At 38.0% G+C, this 21924-nt stretch overlaps 1 protein-coding gene across 3 annotated transcripts in view; it reads left to right on the top strand.

The window, feature by feature from the left end:
• ATP2A2 (ATPase sarcoplasmic/endoplasmic reticulum Ca2+ transporting 2) overlaps nucleotides 1-21924 on the top strand; it is a 53757-nt gene that overhangs the window by 5980 nt on the left and 25853 nt on the right. For all 3 annotated transcript variants that reach the window (XR_013980514.1, XM_080985624.1, XM_080985623.1), the window contains exons 4-6: nucleotides 7326-7430; nucleotides 11294-11432; nucleotides 20540-20620. Coding sequence is in view for 2 of the 3 variants with exons in the window: in XM_080985624.1 (XP_080841750.1) it covers nucleotides 7326-7430; nucleotides 11294-11432; nucleotides 20540-20620 (325 nt within the window). In the remaining variant the exon portion in view is untranslated. The remainder of the gene's footprint in view (nucleotides 1-7325; nucleotides 7431-11293; nucleotides 11433-20539; nucleotides 20621-21924) is intronic.

Genomic DNA, 21924 nt, shown 5'->3' with positions numbered 1-21924 from the left:
AGGGTTCTTGTGAGGATAAAATGAGGTGAACCTGTGTATTCCACCTTAAGATCCTTGGGTGGAATAGTGGGATAAAACAATACAATATTCTTTGCCCTATGAAAGTATGATGCCATATTGCCCTGACCTTTCTTGTGTTGTCTAATTTGACGGGCAGTAGCTCTTGAAGGCCTTGGAGGTGTTTCATAGCTGTGCCACCTAAGATCCTCTCACTACAGGTTGTGTGACTTCTGGAGGTAAAGGATGTGCTCTATCGCTGAATTATGCTCCATTGTCAGGGAGGGCCTTTCTCTAGCACCAGTTCCTACCATATTAGCCTTGATTCTGTAATGCAGTTTGGGAGATGTGACGTTACTTATTTTCCTGAACAAAAATGGCTTGCTGTGCTTCTAATAGTGACCATGAAATTGGCATGGGCAATTTAGTACACACAGTTGTTATCCTGGTGCTGGAGAATAACAGATGCAACATAGATAAGGTTAAGTTATTGGAACATGAAGGATCGTCTTACTCACTTGTATACAAAGACACAATCCTTCATAATAAGCATTCATACACAGTGTTCTAGCTTCGGCATTCTCTGACCTCTGAGAATTGGCCTATGTATCTGATGTTGCTTCTTACAGAGTAGGATACTTGTAGCCTAAATTACATAGCCGCTAAACCAATAGCCTCTTTTTTCGTAACTCCAGTAACTACAAATAAAATCCTGCTCTCTGGCAGATTGAACTTAGTTTTGTTAATTTTGTTGAACTTAGTTTTGTTAATTTTGTTAAACTTTGAAACAGGATTGAAGAGAGATTCAAGCAGATGTGATCTATGCTTATGTGTGATATGCCAAATAGTGGAGATTAGAAAATATACGCTATATGAGAGTTTAGAAAGGAAGGTGGCCTTATCATTCTTTTTAGAAATTTGGCAAGCTTTAAACATTGAGTATTTTTATCAAGTATTTGATATGCTGTAAAGCAGGTACTGTATCTTCAACCTTTTCAGACGCAGCACCCACTTTTAACCCAAACATGCATTTGGGGACCCATTTCTTAATCTTTCACCATAATATTTGTGTAGTGGTAGTGCTCCTATTACGGCCCACCTTGGATCAAACTGTGACTGACTAGTGGATCCTGACTCACCATTTGAAGACCAGTGCTGTAAAGAATAATATGTAATGTATCAAGAAGCACTGCAGTAAAAAATTATAAAAGAGGGGTGTTAAAGATTTTACTTGGTTAGTGTAGAAGAGGGGATGCAGCTCATTTTATGTGGCCTTGAAAGCTGGCTTGAGTTATTCATTTCTCTACACCAGACAGATTAAGGGAATGATCGAACATGTTATATAAAATGGTGAGAAAAGTCTTGGTATGTAAAAGTGCTGCCTGCATTCTGATAAAAAACATAATTTCCTTTTATAATGACCTCCCTTGACAACTTGTGGACATTTCCCCTTCAAATTTGTTTTCAGGAGGCATCTGGAAGTCACGTAATCATCTTATTAATTTATTCACTGCCTTTTTGACCATGTATTTGTTTGACAGACTTGTAATATAAATTAGCAATTTACCTGACAAAAGTTTTTTAATGCTTGTAGAATACCTAATCCTATTGTGCATCTAGCAGAATGGGCACAGTGATCAACTAAATACATCTTTGGTCCCAAAACTGCTTAGAAAATTATCTTTGTGGCAGTATTTGGCTACTTCACTGTGTGTAGCATTGGATTAAAGATAATATGTAATGGAAAGTACTGTAGAATTTTAAAGAACTCGCTTATCTTAAGAATGTGTAGCTTTCCTCCCTCCAGGATGTTTTAATTAGTTTGAAGAAGCCTAGAACCCAGCCAGATGAGCAGCTAATATATTATTATTATTATTATTATTATTATTATTATTATTATTATTTATTATCTGAATTATAGCAAATGGTATGTACAGAAATAACTGATAGAATATCTAAGTGGTGGGTGCTCCTCTATTGACTAACTTTCTGTAACAACTGATAGGGAGAGTTTTTTGGCTGTGAATCATGGAAAGAGTGGAAATAACCTGAACTGATTGTGGACAGTGTCTCTAGGGCAAAATAATTTGTATGGGATAACTTGTTATCAAAACTATTGCAAAGGAATGCTTTATCTGTTTAATTTTAAATGAATTATGGTAAATTAATAAAAACAGTATGCAATAAGAGTCCATACAGCACTCCAGAGAGCATGAGTAAAACAATAGCATTAATAAGGTACTGTGAATTCCAAAAAAGTACTAAATGTGCATAAAAACAACAACTAATTTTAGAGTTGGACAGAGACGTGAATCCAGTTAAATGAGAATGGCATACCGTCCAACATTTCTCCAGTGAAAATAGGGATGTCCTATTCCATAATAAAAATGATAATAAAAATTTGATTACAGTATTTATACCACGCCCATCTGACTGGGTTGCCCCAGCCACTCTAAGCAGCTTCAAACATAGTTGAAACATTAAGCATTAAAAATCTTCAGACGTCTTCTAAAGGTTGTATTTATCTTGTTGGCTTGGGGTTTACATAACTCGGTACCTTCCAATGAAAATAGGGACGTGCTAAGGAAAAGCAGGACATTCTGGGATCAAATCAGAAACCAGGGCAGCTTCTGTAAATGTGGGACTATTGCTGGAAAAAAGGGACACTTGGGAGAGTCTGGAATTGAGTGGGATGCATGTTCTATGTGCTATTTTTTATCTAGCACTTTACAGTGTTTGTAATGCTAATCTCATTCATGAGGCTTGTGGGCAGTGAATTTAATTCTGCTTTATTTCAGAATTAGTCATTAGATGCAGCACTGGTCCATTAGTATTACCCATGTTTGTGTTTAGCTGATCTTTGGAGGCTCATGGAAGCAGTGAGACTTGCTGTTTTCAAGAACCTCCAAAGACCAACTCAGGATCAGACCCAAGCTGGGGCAAGTGTTCACCTATAGTTTTCACTGGTGAGTTCATTGTGACTAGAGTACAAATCCTGCACAGAAATATATTAAATACATAATGGCATAGTCTTTTTTATGTGTGATGACAATTCTTAAGAACTGGTCTGCCTACCCCCAGTTGTTTTATAGCAGACCGCTTCTACCAAGTCTGTCAAATGCCCACTAGAAGCTTTGACCTTTCACACAGCCAGTAGCCACACAGGAAGCCCAAGTGCTAACATGCCAAAACATTCACATTTGTCTTTCCTTTTCAAAGCTTGGGCCTATATCATGTTATACACTAAGCTGAGTCTTACATGGCTGAATACACACAAAATGCCCTGCACATAGAAAGCAGGTTGTCCAGGAGTAGGATTTTAGGATAGCATGTTGGTTTTCTGTGTGTGTGCAAGAGTGTTTCGGGGGTGGGTGGGTTCTGTCATGTGATCTCTTCCCTTCCAACCTGAAACAATCCAAGCTTGCCACCTCAACTGATTGCTGTTTGTGAGAACAAGTGGTCATTAAACGTGTGTTAAGAGTCTTGTGTGGTATGGAAATGTCACACACTGTTGTATGATGTCTGCTATGTAGTTCAGAACTTAAAAGGTGGCAAACATGATGTTTAGAGACATTAAACATTTGATACCAATCTGCATGTACGTTTTCAGGACTTGCAAATAGAACTATTCATATTGGGCAAAAGATTCCTGCATTGCAGAAGGTTTGACTAGTTGACCCTTGTGGTCCCTTCCAACTATGACTCTAGGATCTCAGAGACTCTTGACTCCTATAGCTTACTATTCCATGCCCATCCCTAGTTGGTGTACCTATTTGCTTCAGGTCTCATAATCTTTTGTAAGCAGCAGTGGTATTTTAAACATTTTTGGAAGGTTTATGAAACAGCACATATTACTACAACTCAAAGAATCACTTCTAAAAGTCTTAGCAATATAAAGCCGCAATCCTATATCTGTGTATCTGGAAGTAAGGCCATTGAGCTTGGTAGAACTTCAGAGCAAGAATCCCAATATAAAGGGAATAATGATAATCTAATCAAGATCAGTTCATAGGACTGCTTTGTGGTAGAATTAAAAAAAACGTTACAAGAAATATCAAGACAGTTATTTGTATTTACTAACGATTTTATGGTTTCAGTGTGTATATTTTGATTGGTTTGCTTGCTTGTGGGGATCTTGTGATGATGTACAACAAATAGTCTAAATAATTAAAATATGCTAAATTTTGTATTTTGCTATAATGCCGGCAAACGTTGAAGTTTGGCTTTAAAATGCAATACATGAGTGACTAGTTTATAATTTGTGAATGTAGAGAAGAGGAAAGGCAGATGGCAGCTACAGTGGATCTTTACATAGAATTCTCCAGTTTCAACTTTTTCATGTTAATTGTACTAACCTCTCATAAAGGAAATTGTTCATTATAAGGTTGGCACAGCTCATTGTTAAAGATTACATCCTCTTTGGAAGAGAAAAGTGAGATGTAAGATGTGGTTTTTGTAATTGGTGCTTTGTATCTAGCAAGGTGTCTAAAATCAGCATGGCTGCTATTAATGAAATGAACCATTTGACAATTTTAGCATTTATTTTACACAGCAGGTTTCTAGACCTCACAATTCCTTAAGAAAAAGCTGCTGTGTATGGGAAACTTCAGCAAATGCTTTATAAGAGTTTAGGATGGATATTTTGGAACTGGTCTCACTCCCTTCTTGTGGCCTGGAAGTCAGTTATTTGTGTTCTCATCTTCTAGTTCCTCCTCTAATTGATGCCTCTCCGGTGCCCATTGTCTGTGCTGGGTATTGTAGAGAAAGGAGGATCAAAAGATAATCAGTTTATCACAAGCCAGAAATTAAAGACAAGCGTGAAACATGTAGATATGTATACAGTGGATCCTCAGGTTACGTTACCTTCGGGTAACGTAACTTTCAGGTTGCAAACGCGGCAAACCCAGAAGTGTATACTTCCGGGTTTCGCCGCATGCGCAGAAATGCTCTATCACGCTGCGTGTATGTGTAGAAGCAGCAACTCTAGATGCAGACTTTTGGGGGTACATACGGACCCCCGGAACAAATTAAGTTCGTATCCAGAGGGTCCACTGTACTGTAATATATTCCCTGTGCCTCAGTGGGAGGTAATGTGCCTAAAAATCTGGATGAATTGTATTTTCTTGATTTTCTTATTTTATCTTTTTGTAAACCACTTTGAGAGTATTTTTACAATGAAGTAGTGTATAAATTTTATGAAGTGAATTAATCATCTTAAATCAGTACGAAATATTTGTTTTTATTTTATGTCATATTGAGCATGATGGACTTTAAAAAATTGGCTGTCTTACTGGTGCTCTTATTCCATTGATAGATGCCATTGCAGAGGCATTTAATCTCTTATTTTAGTACTAGGATCCTGAATACTTCAGTCACATCATAGCTGTATAACTGGAGCTCCATCAAGTGGCTAATGATAAGTTGTAGCAACAGCCATTTAAAAGAGCCAAGATTAAATTTAGGAGTGAAATCTAGATTCTGCATTCCAACCCACCAGAAGGTGATTTTCTAATGAAATTTTCCTCTATTTAAGATTTATCATTCCCATCAATCTAGAAACTGCCTTCCCCATAGCCTTTAGTGCAGTACAGCATTTCCTCCATTCTCTATTTCCCACAGCCTGTGTACCCACCTGGAAAATAGTTCTACTTAACAAGATTCCTCTTCTTTCAGCTTCCTATTGACTGGCTTCCAAGCACTAATGATTTCAGCATTATTAAGTTTGTTGATTTTTACTTCCTGTTGCACAATATGTTGAATATAGTAGTAGATATTTTCTGCATTAATCGTTGCAGAGTTTGATACAGGCTACCAAGTAAGTGTAGATTAAATGAAATTTTGCCTGTGACTCTTAAGTACCCCATTCAGTGACCTGGTTCACATGTAACATTAAACCATGGTTTAGTGGCGCATGTGAACCCAGCACAGCACAAGCCATATTTTGTTGTTGGCTCCCTAACTTTAATTATGTTTCAACATTGTGGGTGGCCCCAGACATTGTAATTCTTTCAGTTTGTATAAGGATTTCCACTGCTCTTGCATATTCTTCCCACTGAAAGCAGCTCTTCATGTTTGTGTTGGAGATGGTTTCTGAAAGTGGTCTGGGTGACTTCTGAGGCAGCACAGGAAATGCTTTGGGGAAAACTAGGGCTCAGGGGCTCAGAAACCTTTTGATAAAGGCATTTATCTACCTAAGATCAAGTTTCATTTTTTAAAGTCTATCATGGATTTTTATAATATCCAGTAGCTATGGGAGCACCCATGTAGATACAATCAAGGAACTACATGTATTCAAGAGAGTACTTGACTGCATTTAGCTGTAAATAATTAGGAGGGCACTTTCCTACGTTTCCTGATATTAAAGTAAATTATTCTTTATGTTGATGAATCTAAATAAGGGGATAGCTGCAAGCTGAGCTTGAGCTCTGTTGGGTCTGACATCTTTTTAAAAAATACACACATGCAGTATTGTATGAAATTTTGCTGAGACATTCCACACTTCTTCCATTTTTATGATTTAATCACTTTGGTTTTTCTAGCGCCCTGTCAGTATTTTAGCACATATGCACCTCTTAACTGTGTGGCGACCTTATCCAGAAAATGTCAACTACATTCTAGTTCCTGATCACCCTGCAACCAGACCGCTCAGTATTACATGACTTAACCTTCTCTATTGTTAACAGAGAGGAGGCTTGGCTTTAAGGAATGTGGGACTTAGTAGCAGATTATAATGACAGTTTAGAACCTGATAAATATTACCATGTTTCAATCTCAGAATAGCAAACTAACCAAGCATAAGCATGGTAGCACAAAGCTTACTATGTATTAAACTACTAAAGTCTTATCTTTAAGAAACTGTTGCAGATTGTGTCTCTGGATTTTATTTTTTAAGACTAACCTCTAACATTGCCATGTAAGCTACCCGAGAGAAAAAAATACATTATTAAAAAAATTATACACACACACACATACTGTATATATATATGTTTCCTCACTCTAATTTATTTAGGCATTGTTAACAAAGCTAAACTTTGTAATTTGTTTTGAAAATAAAAGCTACAATTCTAGCCTTCTAACGTGCAATGTACTTTCAAATTCAAGCCATTTGGGAAGGTGAAGATGGGATTATTTTTGTAAAATGAAATTTGCTTTTAGCTTCTAATGTGTGTCGCTTAAGTGACTTTTCTTTTTAACTGGTGCAATAAATCCTAGGGTATATCTAATTACCAATGACTAACATATAGCTGAAATTAAGACAACTGTTATAGAAAATACAGTATATAATATTTGAATATGTAAAATGACCTGTTCTTCAATCTCTCTTGTAGGTGTTGGCCTGGTTTGAAGAAGGTGAAGAAACAGTCACAGCCTTTGTAGAGCCTTTTGTAATCTTACTCATATTGGTAGCCAATGCAATTGTGGGTGTGTGGCAGGTGAGTGAATATTTTGTAATGCTTGAATCTTGGAAAACTTCATAAACATTGTTCCAATAGGCTGCAACTTGTACAGACTAATTTTAAGTAAATTTGCTATATATATTTTTGATTAGCCTGAAAGTAGATGCAAGTTGTGAAATAGTGGAAATAGTTCAGCATTTCAGATTTAGTTATTTGAGAGATGCTCTACATTGTAGAAGTACTGCGGGATCCAAAGAGCCATGCAACTAATTAAGTGAACCCAAGGAAACTTACGACTTGTATTGCTTAAGCAGCAGCCCTCCATATTGTGTAACAAGTTTCTTTTGAAATCAGGAAGTTACAGGATGGATCTGCTGTACTAGAAATTAAATTTTGAGAGTTTGTGAAGAATGCTGAACTTTAGGTCTTTTTTTTTTTTTTAGTTTTAATTAAGGTTTTTTGTGTTACAAAGAAGAAAACAGTGGTACATCTATTGTCTCCATTTAGGTCATTTATGAGAATTGAGTATTTTGGGGGATGAGGTGATACATGTGTTTTTCATAGTTGATGCATGACACTGAAATCTTACTTGCTTATTTACCGTATTTTTTGCACCATAACACTCACCTTAAACCTGGGTTGCGGCTGCACTTAAGCTCTTTTTTTTACAAGATAACAAAGCTGAAAATGAATTGTGTATATTGTCAGCTCCAGCTAAAATATTATGTTAATTTTTCATATGGTCTAGTCCTCATCTGAAGACTGCAAAATGCTTCTCCTGCCTACCCTACAGATACTCTCATGTGGGTCCTTTCTTCAGTCTTCAGAGAGTAGCTGGAAATGGGAAGGCCGAAAAAGGTCCCCCTTTCCTTCCACTCTGCATTCAAGCTCTAGATCAGGAGTAGGCAACCTAAGGCCCAGGGGCTGGATGCAGCCCAATTGCCTTTTCAATCCGGCCCATGGACGGTCCGGGAATCAGTGTGTTTTTACATGAGTAGAATGTGTCCTTTTATTTAAAATGCATCTCTGGGTCATTTGTGGGGCATAGGAATTCGTTCATTTTTTTCCCTTCAAAATATAGTCTGGCCCCCCACAAGGTCCGAGGGACAGTGGACTGGCCCACAGCTGAAAAAGGTTGCTGACCCCTGCTCTAGATTCTCACTACACCCCCTTTCCTTCATATTACATATATCCTTCTGGCACCACCTTAACTGAAGAGAATGCAAACAACAGCAGACCACCAGGGTCAGGCGGTGGCAGCAGATTTGGGCCACATTCACAGCACACATTAGCAGATTTTCTTTTATACTTCTAACTAGAACCTTGAAAACCCTTTATTTTTTTGACTGTTTCCTTTTGCTGGCTCATCAAACAGCTTGAGTCTTAAATGCACTTTAACATATTTATATTTGTCAAATCAAGTAGTTGCCAGTATGAATACATAAATTGCCCCAATACATAAATTGGTCACCCATTTTGTAGGAAGTTATTTCTATATCAAGCTTATGTATAGTAGGGCCCACAGCCTTCATATCCTGACAGACATGGAGTTCCCTCACCCCCAATTTGTGTATTGGCGATTATTGCTATGCAGGATTCAAGAGAAATCTGGGATCTGAGAAATGTTTGAAAAGGAAGGGCCCCAGTTGGCTATTTCTGAAAGTATGGTGAAATGAGAATGACTGTCCCCTGAAACCATGGTAATAAGATATTGGTATAAAACCACTGCCAAGCCGGAGCTACCAGATTCTGACTAATAACTTTTTATAGGTAGTGTTTCTTTTAGTTGGTTTCAAGCAGCTCATCTGTTTACAATCCAATAATGTGTTCCTGAAGCCTATACCACAAAAATATACCCAGCCAATGTGTATTACAAATCCCCAAATGGTATATGATAGGTGATTATTGAAGTCTCTCTCTGCTTGGAATGTACAAGGTAGTTGACTATTCTAAATAGCAGATGCTATAAGCAGTTGAATGCATGAATTTAATCTGGAGCAGAAAGTGTGAGCAGGATGTCCCTATAGTACAGATCTTTTAATTGCTCTCACAGATGGGATTGTTAAAAATAGTCACTCAGATAAATTCCAAAAGAACATTTTCTATTTAAAGTGGTCTATCTGGGTGGCTTAATAACGACAAGTATGCTCATGTTACAATTCTGAATGGGAGCTCGGAAGGGAGACAAATGTAACTTTTGCCTCACGTAACATATTGTTAACAATATGAACATTTCCCCAGAAAGCTAATTCTTTAGTTGTTGGATTGGCAGAAAAGACACTTCATTTTCAGCACTTAGTTGAAGCAGTTAAATAAAGTGTTTTGCAATGGAACAATATGCAAAACAATTTTTGATATCTGCTAATGTTGAATCTGGAAAAGTTATGATTTGTGGGTTGGGGCAAGTAGCAAAACTGTTGGCTACTTGGAATTTTTCTGTTGGTGACCTATAATAACTTGGCAAGATTTTAACATTAAACTGTCTGGAAATAGACAATATTATTAACTGCAAAGTCCTTATTAAATAACTACAGGCATACACCACTCTTAACATACTCAGATTCAGTTTTTGTGGACATTTATGAGCAGCATTCAAAATTAGCCGGGAACCAGGTGCATTTTGTGACTGGGAATGGTCTGATGCAAGCAATTTGAGAAGTCTTGGTGCTGCGTATGGTGACTGAGATTCAAGGTTAAAATTGCTGCTGCTAGAAATATCTTCCTGCCTGACTTCAAAGTAAGATCGCTGGCTGCTGCCTTCCATGCTGCTTTGCCTCACCTCGCCTCCCCACCCCAAAATGAGATCTCTGCTAGATCACTGGCTGCTGCCTTCCATATGCCTCTTTGCTTCCCCCTTTACATAATAATAATAATAATGCTGGTATTTGTAAATATTAATTATTCAACTGGCTTATGGTTTTGGCCACAATTAGAAGGGTTGAGCCCCATTCATGTTTGTGGTGTTCAGTTAAGAATTGCCATTAAAAATGTGATACTAACAATGTGTCACTGGTGTGAATTGTGCATTAGTTCATGCATTTCAAACAAATTAATAAAAAGTGCTGCTACGTTTGGGGAGGGGCGGTGTGTGGCTAGCCATTCTGTTTTTGCACCTGCAACAGAGGTTCCATGTGGGAAATAGCTTTTCTATCCCAGTTTCTAACACTGGTTATGAGGTTTTAATATGTTCTTTTAAAATGCCAAAAATGTCACTATGTTCAGCTAATAGCAGTTACTTTGTTAGCAAGTCATGCACTACATTTTTCTTTTATAAGTACAAATAGGAGGCTTTGAGGACAATTGTTTTCTTCAAACTTGGATGCCAGAGTTGTTGTAGTAACTATGAATATATCCAGTTGTAGTTATGAACGCTTCTAGCCAAACAGTGGCTAATTGTTGTGGGAGGGATAGAAGTTAATTTCCAAAGAAGTGATTCTGATCTGTCTTGTCTACTGCTTAATCACTAACTATAAGAATTACACTTTTGGGTTTTAGGCTGCTTGCTCTAAAATGACACAGGATGCAGCCTGCCTGTTTTTTATATGAGAAAAGGATCTCTCTATGATTATGAAAAGAGGTTCTTATCGAACTATCCCCAAGTGAACCTCTTGTCTTAAAACATTAAAACTATCCTTGTTTTTCCCAAATTGTAACAAAACACATTTGCAAGAATATGAAATGAAATGAAGTAGAGGGCATTGGTTTGTAGATTGCATTTGAAAGTGATGTTTTGCAGGCTGCTCCCCTTGTTGCAACAGCATCTGGTAATGTCAGTAAATGAACAAAGATTGTTTGCCTAACAGTATAAACGAGAAAATTGGAGGGTGGCAATTTGGCCAACCACAATAGTAAAAGCAACAGCTTGTGTGCCCTCTAATCTCAGTGTTTATTTCTTGCAGGAAAGAAATGCTGAAAATGCCATTGAAGCTCTTAAAGAATATGAACCTGAAATGGGTAAAGTGTATAGACAAGACAGAAAAAGTGTACAAAGGATAAAAGCAAGAGACTTGGTTCCAGGTGATATCGTGGAAGTAGCTGGTAAGATGCTTTATATGCTACAACATTATGGGTCTTTTTAGTTCTTACAAATTGATTTGCTGTTAAGACAAAGAGTGATAAAAAAAACATTAAAAAATAGATATACTCAAAAACAGTTTTAAACATTGTAAAAGGCTGTGAACTCAGGGTTGCAAGGAACAGCATCTTTCAGCCATCAAATGCTAGGGTAAACAGGAACATTTAAAAATATCTCCTGATAGTCAGTAAGGAGGGAGACAGATGCACCTCACTAGGGAATGCCTGCAACTTATGTAGGGGTTATATTCCAGGGATTGCGCCTAAAGCCAAAAATCATGTATAATCATAGCACATTGGGTTCATTGGTGGGTGGGATTGCCAAGGTCATTTTCTGGGACCCCCTTTCCTTTCTGCCCACCTTTTAAAAAAAATTCGTGTGCATAAAGCTGAATGCACACAAGTTAAATTTGTGTAAGTTGTGGGCTTTACTGCCTTTCCTCATCGACCTCTTTACTGTGAGGGGAGAAAAACTGCTTACTTCTAGAGGTGCAAATTAGCTGTTACAACAGCTAAACTGACAACAGAATAATGTCTTGTGTAACCAGTCACCTGCCTGTCAGTCATCTGATGTCACTCACCTGACATAATTAAGACATCTGTCAAAGTTGACCTGGGGTATGGGGGAAAGTTGCCCAGCACTTCCCAGATGCCTGACAGAGAGGGTATTTGGGAAGTGGTGCGCAAGTGCCTTTGCAGGCTTTGCCAATTGGCAGTGCCTTCAAAGCCCCTTTTTCTAAGCCACCATTACATACCCCACACCTGGTTTCATATATGATGGCAGATGGGCATGACTTGTCTGAAACTACCTTATGGACCAAATGGGAAGGATTGGCCGGCCAAAGTCATGTTTACTTGCGTCTTGACTTCCTGCATCAAGCTTCCCTCTCTGTGGCATTATGGTGTTGTCTCTACTGGGGGTGGCTTTCTTCCACCTTCCATGGTGTTCCTCCACTTCTTACTTTTGCATTGTATTGTTTAGGTATGTGTTCGTGTTAAGATTTGCATAGATGTTTAACTTCTTTATTGTCAAATTCAGAGAGCAGCTATATTGGATTGATGTGGCAAAAACAAAGAACCCTGCTAGATGAGCATTTTGTAGGTAGAGCACGCCTTGCCATATGGTTTAATGAGCAATTTAGGTGTAGAAATGTGTGCACTTAATAGAAACGTGGTACAAGCTTCCTGACTTGAATCCAATTTTGGATAGCCTATTCCCTCTCCTCCACAAAGTTCAAGTATTTGTTACTCAGTTCCAGCTTCAATTCCTCTGACATGAGTTTAAGAGAAATGGATGGCTTAATTTTGTTTGAATGTATATCTAATACATAGATCTTGGGCAGTTCATTTTTCACAAGTTCAAGTTTAACATGTCCAAAAACGAACTACTTATAGTTCACATTTCTCCCTTTACAAAATTGAACTAGTCCAGTTTGGTTATACTGTATACAAGTTCATCCAAATGATCCATGGCAAAAAAATTTCAGCATACATAATGAGTTGTACTAATATTTATGCCCTCAGGCTTAAAATCTAATGTTTTCATGTATGTGTTGGGTTTATATACCACCTTTTCTGTAAGGAGCTCAAGGTGGCATGCATGGTTCATCCCCTTCTTGATTTTATTCTCACATCGACTCTGTGTGGTATGAGAAAAAGTAACTGTCCCAAGGTCACCCAGTGAGCTTCTTGACTGAGTGGGGATTTGAACCCTGATCTCCCTGGTCCAGTGCTGACCACTGCACCACACTGGTGTAAGCAACACTGGAGCAGCTGCTCTTTCACTGCTGATACATGAAGCCAAGTCTCCCTGTCTGGAGTGGCCCTTGGTCAATGGATTGGGCCAGGCTGTGTGTCCCTTTAGCACTTGCAGTCCCAGAGTAACTGGCAATTGGAGTAGAGTGAACTTTCTGGCAGAGAGGAGGAAAGACTGTTATTTCACAGGCTGATGGATGTTGCCAGCTTGGTTTCCCCCTTATTGCGATATTCTTCTTGGGAAGCATGGGGTGTAACCACCCAGTGACCCATGGTCTCCTGATTTATTTTTGTGGTAGATCATTGTGTTGGGTTTGCTCCTGAAATAGAAACCTGAGTTCCAAAATTCATTGAACTATGCTGAATCTTCATAGTTGGCACTTTCGAGAATAAATTTATTTCCGTGCTTCCCTCCTGGCTTTTACATTGGGTATAAATACCTTCCTGCTAACATTTCACTCTTGAGGTCCATTTGTGTGTGTACTGAAGGACATTGAATATGTGTATCTAGCATATAACTTGTACTACATATCATACTGATATTGCAGTGATAGATGACAAAAGTTATATAATAGGTGTACTTGATCTTTTTAGTTCAAATTACTGTCCTTAATAAAAAATATTAATACTATGTGGATTGAATTATTTCATGGTCAAGCTGATGTGCAGATAACTAATAATTCTCAAATTTGCAATAATGCCATTCTTACCCTTGGAAAGACTAAACTTAATTTTTGGAATGACTTTTCAATTAACTTGAATAGACTGTGCTGTGAAATGTAATCCAGTCACTGTAAGTGACTATAGCCAAGCTAAAATTTCAGGGTGGGTGGCAAGAGTACATACACTATGTTCCACAGCTAGTGTCAAAACCTGGAGGTGAGAGAAACTGTGTGCATGCCTCTGTCATAAGTGTAAGCATATTGGATGGCCTTTGACATGGTGCCTGCAGAAATAGGACCATGTAGGGAAGCGACAAAGCACTTGATGCGGGGATGCATATCTGGGTATGGAATTTTAGGCAGTGTGCCAGTGACATTGCATTGCAGGCACCAGTGACTGTCATGAATAACCAGGTGGCAGTTACCTCTCAGATATCAGTGCTGTCTAATGTTCATGGATGTTTTAGGATAGGTGGGGGTTTTTTTAAGCAAAGAAGGCATTGGGGCACAGTCACTGGCCCTTAAATAAGTGTCCTTTTTGTCAACACAACTTGTTTTGGGGGGTGAGTTGCTTTTCCAACAGCCATATCTTGCCTGGAAAAACATTAAGCAAACGCCGAGCTTTCAAAGTATGTAAAGTACTTGTTAGATGATGAATTAATAAGTACAATGTTGTAGGAAGTTGTGGTTACACTGGAGCTTGTAATTATTAAATATAGGTTGTTTCCCTTCAAAGGATATTGCTTACAGCTTAACAATGGAATATGCATAATAATAACAACCACAAACAGAACAGGTAGAATGTGCCAATTAGCCACCTTCATGCTTTTGCTGCCACTTGTAAATGTGGGATTAATAAGGTTGCCTTCACTAGGAGGCTGGTCACTTCACAGGGATAAATGCTGCTGCCTTTTGAGGGGATTTTATATACAGTGCCACCATGCATTACATGAAACTACCTGGTTGTAGCAAGTTGATGCAATTGCTTACTGGTAAAATAACTATACCTGCCATTTGTGGGTAGTTTTTGCGGTTGTAAGTTGCTGATGAAGATTTGAGCAAAGATGCTCTTAATGGATCAAGACTACTGAAGAAAGAGAGGTAGTAGAGGAACCAGCATAGGAACCAAAATACAACAGACATTGCAGTCAAACAATAGACACATATTTTGAAACTTCTCAGCATCTTTTACAAGTGATTTTGCTGGGGGAGTGACTGTTGAGGACATATCTAATTAGAACTTGTGATAATCACCTTTTTCTAAGAAAAGATTCTGTTCAGATGGGAGACTTTACTGTAATACTGCTTTATCACAGTGTATGAAGATCAGCTATCAATAAGAAGCTTATTTTGAAAAGTAGAAAATAATGTTCTCGCAGTATAAACCTTTAGGAACTTTCACTAACCTCCACAGGGTTCTAGGTGTTGTTAAACAATCACAATGTACCGTAGTTTGGTAACCTACATATGACAACCAAAGAATACCCAGTTTTTCCTCAAATGACTTTGTATCTTACTCATCTGATTCAGATTTTTACTGGGGAGAATCAACTTCTAGGAATTTTTTTTATTAATCTGCAGTTGTTTGTTTTAAGCTTTATTAATCAATTGTACTAAAGTAAAGGTACTTACTTACTGCTTCTTCTGAAAGTACTGCGTGCTTACAGAACTGATGCCTGCTTTTCGCGGGTGGGGGAGAGGCACATTCATGCAGTTTTCAATTATTAGTATTCCCTTATTCCTTACACTTTGGTCATGCTCTATACCTCATGCTCTATAGTTCCATAGTATGTATGTTTCTGAAAAGGAACTGGTATCAGTTTTGTGTTGGATAACATAGAAACTTGCGTATAGTTCAAGCACACAGTTCACATACTGTAACTGTTTTAAATTAAGTGTTCAAGTCCTGTATAATACACATCAGTTTTGTGTGATAGTCTTCTAAATTTTTATAGGTAGAAGAGTACAGGGAGTATGTACTCACAGACTATAGAAACCTTGCATATTGAGGAGCACTGCTGAAGTACCACTATTTCCTCCTCTCATTACCTGAATAATCCAGTAGTTTGAATGTTCCTGCTTAGCTTGGCATGCTTGCCAGAATCCTCTAACATGGCAAAAAGTGAATGTTGATGGTCTTCCTTTCCAGACACTTGAGCAGAGAGGCTGCATTTCTGCCACTAGTTATGTTGACTGCACTGCTACTGCTGTTTTGTGAATTGCTTTTCTTGTATTTGCTAAAGCCTACGCATTTAGCTATTGCTATAATTAAGGTCTCCTAATTATTTTCAACTAATCAGTTTACTACACTATATTCAGACAGTCATAATTATCTCTATTGGAAAAATCCAGAGTAGAAGCATTTATAAAGAAGGGTAGGGAGTTTACTAATGTTCAGAGTACTACTGCAAGAATTGATCAGTGAGTGATTTTTTCATTAGCTTGCTGAAGCCTCTGGCTTTTTTTAACCCATTCATTTCCCAACAGACTTTCTATGAGCACCTCTGATGTCATAGTCCTTAAGTAAGCCTGAGCAGGAATTTGCTGGTGTCTGGCCAGGGTCAAATTGCTAATTGTGTGTTCTCTAAGCAAATGGTGGGGAAGTTGAAGAGCAAATAACAACAATGTGCTTGGCTATTAAAAGCTGTCTTCTTTGATTTTTCCAGAGTTGTTTCATTGGGCAAACTTTCAGCCAGTTTTGTTGGTGGTTGTGCTCATGGAAAAGATTGGGGGGTCCATAGAATCCATAAACCTTTTAATCATGAGTTTAGTTGACTTCGAAAGAGAAACAAATTAGATAACAAAGAGTAGAATTTATAAACTAGGCATTAAAAGAAGAAGAGAATGTTACTAATTTGGAATTAAGGGTTGGCAGAGGATATTAAATAAGAATCTATGCAATTCTTTCCACAGAGCATCTCAAAAGTGATTTTGCAATACAGTAGAAACATATGTAGAATTTTAAATCCCATGCAGATACTGATTGAGATAAAAGTCTCCACTTTGGAAAGCTTTTTGAAAGGGGAAGTCTTCAACATATGGCAAAAAGACTACAGTGGAGCTTTCCAAACTGTGTTGCGACATGTTAGTGTGTCAGCTGCAGTGTGCAGGTGTGTTGCGCAAATGCTCACCGTGCTCCTTCCAGGGCTGGAAAGGGGTTAGTTTAACCTCCGGTTTGCTATTAAAACTGAATTGCTGTGTCATGAAATGATGCATGTCTATAAAGTGTGTCACCAACATGAAAAGTTTGGAAATCTGGACTGTAAGATATGGGACTTCGAACTCTGATTCATCTAGGGATGCCATTACACATTGCTGGTTCAGGTCAGATCTGTAACGCCCCCAAACATACAAAATTTTAGCAGGTTGCAGAAGAGTGTGCTTCTGGATAGCTTAATATTTTATAACATTTAATCACTGTATTACACAATAGCTAACATTCATAAGGGCTTTTTCATAAATACCAATATCTGAATATTGTCTGGATAAGGTATGTAGCTCCCTGCAAAGTAAAGTAGAGCAGTCTTTGAAAACTCTGATTCCAGGTTTATTTAAGAATCCTATCCTTTATAAATGTCTACATTTGTATGGCAAAGGTCTAGTATCTATACAGAAGTGGTTGAAAGAACAAATTTGAGAGCACTCAACAGTTCATCTGAAATTCTCCTTCTGGAGAAACCTCTCACTAAAGTTAAGCCAATTTGTGTTATGAAAGAGCCATTTTCCCTAGTAAAAACTGGATATTGTTTCGTGCCATCTCTCCTATCATCCCCTTTCCATCACCACTGTTACTTTTTATTTGGACAGACACTGTTCAGCTGTTTATGGTGTGTGTAGTCCAAAAGTAATATATGTATTTAGCAAGTTTCTCTCTCTGGATTCCCTTTATTCAAGTTTTTACTGGTACCATTATCTTTCTTGCTCTGAACCAGTGATGTGGTATGGACAGTTTTCCAAAACAGAACCTTTCCCATTTCATAAGTTCAATAGTAACAATGAACTGATGCCTATTATGAATATATTTGTTAGGCTAGCTTGGCAGTTTCAAGGTTGTTAGCATCTCTTACTACTTTTGTTATCTTGTAACGGTCAGGGGTCCCTTTACCATTAATTATGTATTTATTTCATGTTGTAGGCTGTCTTGAGCATGGCTTGAATTATGGAAAGGCAGCATACAAGTAACATGTATCTATGTACCAAATACAAGTAAAATAATAGTGGCAAATTAGAGCATTCTGTAGGGCACCATAACATTTTCCAGTGCAAACTGATGTAATTTTTTCTAATTTGCATAGCATTTTTCTGGAAAACCACATCACTGTGTGGGAAGTGGGTACATTTGAGCAAGAATGACATGCTCAAGGCTCCATCCAGTAAACGGCATGGGGGGCAGTGTGTGACTGGATGAGTAATTCATATAATGGGAATATAATCCCACATTAGCATATATGGCTGAGGCAAAAATCTATAAATTAAATAGATGCTTAGTTCATATTTTGCTGTGTTCAAAGGTTTGCTTTCACTTTATGCAATCAGGAGAATAGAATGCTGCCACATGCCAATAGTGTATCTTAAGTTAGGGGATAAGACAAAGTTTACAAATATTTATTAACCCATGTTTTTTTTCTTCCTCATGAATTGTTTAGATTGTACAGAACTCTGGGAAGGTGCTAGGCTTTGAAGTGTGGGAAATAAGATTGCAAAATAGTCCCCCCCCCCCCCGGTTACTGGAATGTCAAACTTTTGTCCTGTACTTTGGCATTGGAACGGTCACTGTGTCTCTCTATGTGCTACCCAAACTTAATTGTTCACTTTGGATAGTTAAGCAAACTTCAGAACAATGAAACTTCAGCTTGGTTGCTATCCTTGCTGCTTAAAACAATTGGCCGCAATTACTGGGAAGAAGTATACATTTTGTACAGGGAATTTACTGGAGCCACAATAATTTTGTTCTTATTTGGGCTCATCAACTTTTGACTGTCATAACTTTTACGGAAGAATTGTTAATAAGATTTCAGAACATGCTGTTGAGGAACAAATAAATAAATAGTGGTGCTTTTTCTAAATACTCTGCTGAAAGGCAATGAGCTGTGGTGTTCACTTGGCTGTGTTGAAAGCAAAGTTTGTTAGAATAATATTTCAGTGCTTTCTTCCAGTAGTCCTTACAACCATTTTTAGCAGTTGTGTGTAGGCTGATCTATATACATTTCAGCAAAGAGATCCATTATTTTAATATGCCTTTGCCAGGTGGGGCAGTACATTTGAGATGCTCAGCTGTTGAAAGCCCAGCAACCGTGTGTGCCTTTACAGATTGATGAACTTTCTCCTGCATTGTGCTGAGTCTTAGCCTGCTGTATGGTGGAATTGTGATAGATGAAAAAGCAGCTGCTCTCATGTATCTACATATAAATCTCGTCACAACACCAGGGGACTGCATTCAAATAGTTTGCCCATTTTTGGCCTTGGTCATTGTTTTGTACTATTTTCTCTTCACTGCTGAAGGGCACAGCGAATTTGGTTTTCATGTTGTAATGACAGAGCAGAAAAGAAAAAGTCTAGCTGGCTTATTGGCCTCTTTATTCTAAATAGTGAGTGGTGTTAGTTACCTACCTAAGACTCTGCCCAAGAGAACACTATAATTTTAACCTCGTGAGAAATGTTGCAGAAATTGTTTTTCTAAAAGAGTACAAAGCTACAAATAATATGTGCTTAATCCTCTGGTATGGTGTTTGTACATCAATGACCTAGCACATAGAAGTGGCAGACCTACCGGCAGACCTAACTTCCTCACAGCGTCATTCTCTCCCTCATGCATGATTGCTGCCAGTTGCATAAGCAGTTCCTGTAGGAATTAGCATTTAGTCTGTGCATCCCTACAGTAAAACTAGAGGGACTATTGTGTAACAAGTCCACATATTCTGGCAGGATTAGTAATTACTGGCTGATGATGCAAGTATTTTCAGTACCCTGTTTTAGGGTTTTTGTCATGTGTTGGCAAAATAGCGTTTTATTAGTTCTTCCTTCGTGTGTGTGTGTGTGTGTGCTACTTTAAAAATGCTTATTAAATGAAATGTAGGCTAGTGCAAAAGATGTTGGATATGGCAATTTCCTGTCCAACATTAAAGAGCTATGCTGGTCAAACTCAAAGACTGAGGTCCTAGGGGGAACATCAGACACCCATCTCATAGTGCACACTCTTTAAAATATTATCAGTTTCAAAAGTTGTTTGCACTGATATTTGAGAAACCCCAAGTCCTATTGACTGTTCAAAACCAGTCAGATAGTATGGATTCTCCCAATTGTCAACATCTTAATGGGCAGATGGAGAATTCTCTGAGAATGTACAATAATGATGTTAACCGAAATAGATACTTCATTAAAGGTAACAGGGTTTAAACTACATGAGGAGAAATTGCACATAGCAAAATGTTCCTATAAACACTTGGGCAATGAGATACACTTCCAAAATAGGTTATGGAATTTCTAATTGTGGGAAGCTCTGAAAAATGGGTTAGCTTCCCTCATTTCAAAAGTGAAGTGAGAGATATTTTGAATAAATATATGGTTGATGTTTGCTTTTTCTGGTACTACTTGAAAAATATTTGCATTCATTAACGTCTGGTCAAACTCAAATACTCTCCTCTTAATCCACAGTTGGTGACAAGGTTCCTGCTGACATAAGAATTACTTCTATAAAATCGACAACTCTGAGGGTAGACCAGTCAATTCTCACAGGTAAGTGTTTCTTGGCAGTAATGATCAGAAAATCTATTGGTTTTAAAAACAAATGGGAAACTGTCCTGATTACAGCAGCAACCTCAGTTTTTAACAGAACTCTTAGGCATCATTGTGGTGAATGAGAGCCATCAGTGTTACACTGGGTGCATGCCATACTTACTCAGTGGATGCCATTAGTATATCTTGGCATTTGTTCCCTTCCAACTCTGCAATTCTGTGATTCTGTTATTCTTTCTTTAAACTAAAATAAAGTACCCAAAATAGGAGGTTTGCTTAGAAGCTGGAGTGAACACAATCTTATCTGCTTCAATAATCTTAGCATGATCTATTTTAGAAAGGTCTATTTCTGCTGCGTGGTTGAGTGAAGAACTTCACTCGTGTTTCAGGTTCCTTCTTGTCTGGACCAGGAATTGTGATTTATAACCAACTTCCTTAGAATCCTGGACAGACTGAGTAGAAGATAGAATTCTCGTCTTTCACTGCTCTCCCCTCTGAACCACCAATACTTTTTTGTTTTCTTTTTTCTTTCCTTCATAATTTTTTATTAGTAACTTGCTTGAATAGCCAAATCAGTATATGTATACATGAGAGCTGTATATTGTTTCATATGTAAGACATGGAACATACAATTCAGTGACTTGGCATTGGAGGGGAGGGAACAATGGAAATAAAGATTTAATGTTGTACCACCAAATTGGTTTTGAAGCTGACTTGTTAAACTAACCAGAGCTTGTTTTAAACCACAGTCCTTGGTCCAGATAGCATGACAAGCTAGATCCTGGAGGAAAATGAAAACTAAATTTCAGCTAATTCCTTCTTCCTATGCTGGTGGGGAGGGAGAGTGTACAAGCCCAAGGCTCCTCCTACATTTGTTCCAGATCATGCACAATGTGCTAAAGTTAATAATGGCTTAGTGTTACTTGTGAATGTTTCCAAAATCCAAATGGAATACATACTTTTAATGCGGAATATCAGAATTGAACCTGTGGCATCTCCAGGGAGGGTTGTGGAAAACTCTTGTTTGAAATACTGGAGAGGCACTGCTAATCAGTAATCAGTGTAGATGTAATGGAGGTCAGTGGACCAGTGGCTTGACTTGGTATACAGCAGCTTCCTGTGTTCCCTTATACATACTCAATTGGGTTTATCTTTTCCTAGTTAAGTCAGCCATCCATCTCTCTTCAGAAAGTTATATTTCAGCGGAAATGTTAGAGAGGGAACTCTTTGTACTGTGTCCTAGTTATGATTTTTATTTGCCAATTTAAAGGCTAGAGTAATGTGCTTGCTTTGTAGAATCTAGG

Source organism: Podarcis pityusensis, assembly GCF_964106645.2.
Source record: "Podarcis pityusensis genome assembly, chromosome: 16".
NCBI classification, from domain to species: Eukaryota; Metazoa; Chordata; class Lepidosauria; order Squamata; family Lacertidae; genus Podarcis; species Podarcis pityusensis.
The sequence above is the reverse complement of the archived record's forward strand: the minus strand, read 5'-3'. Positions and strand labels throughout refer to the sequence as shown.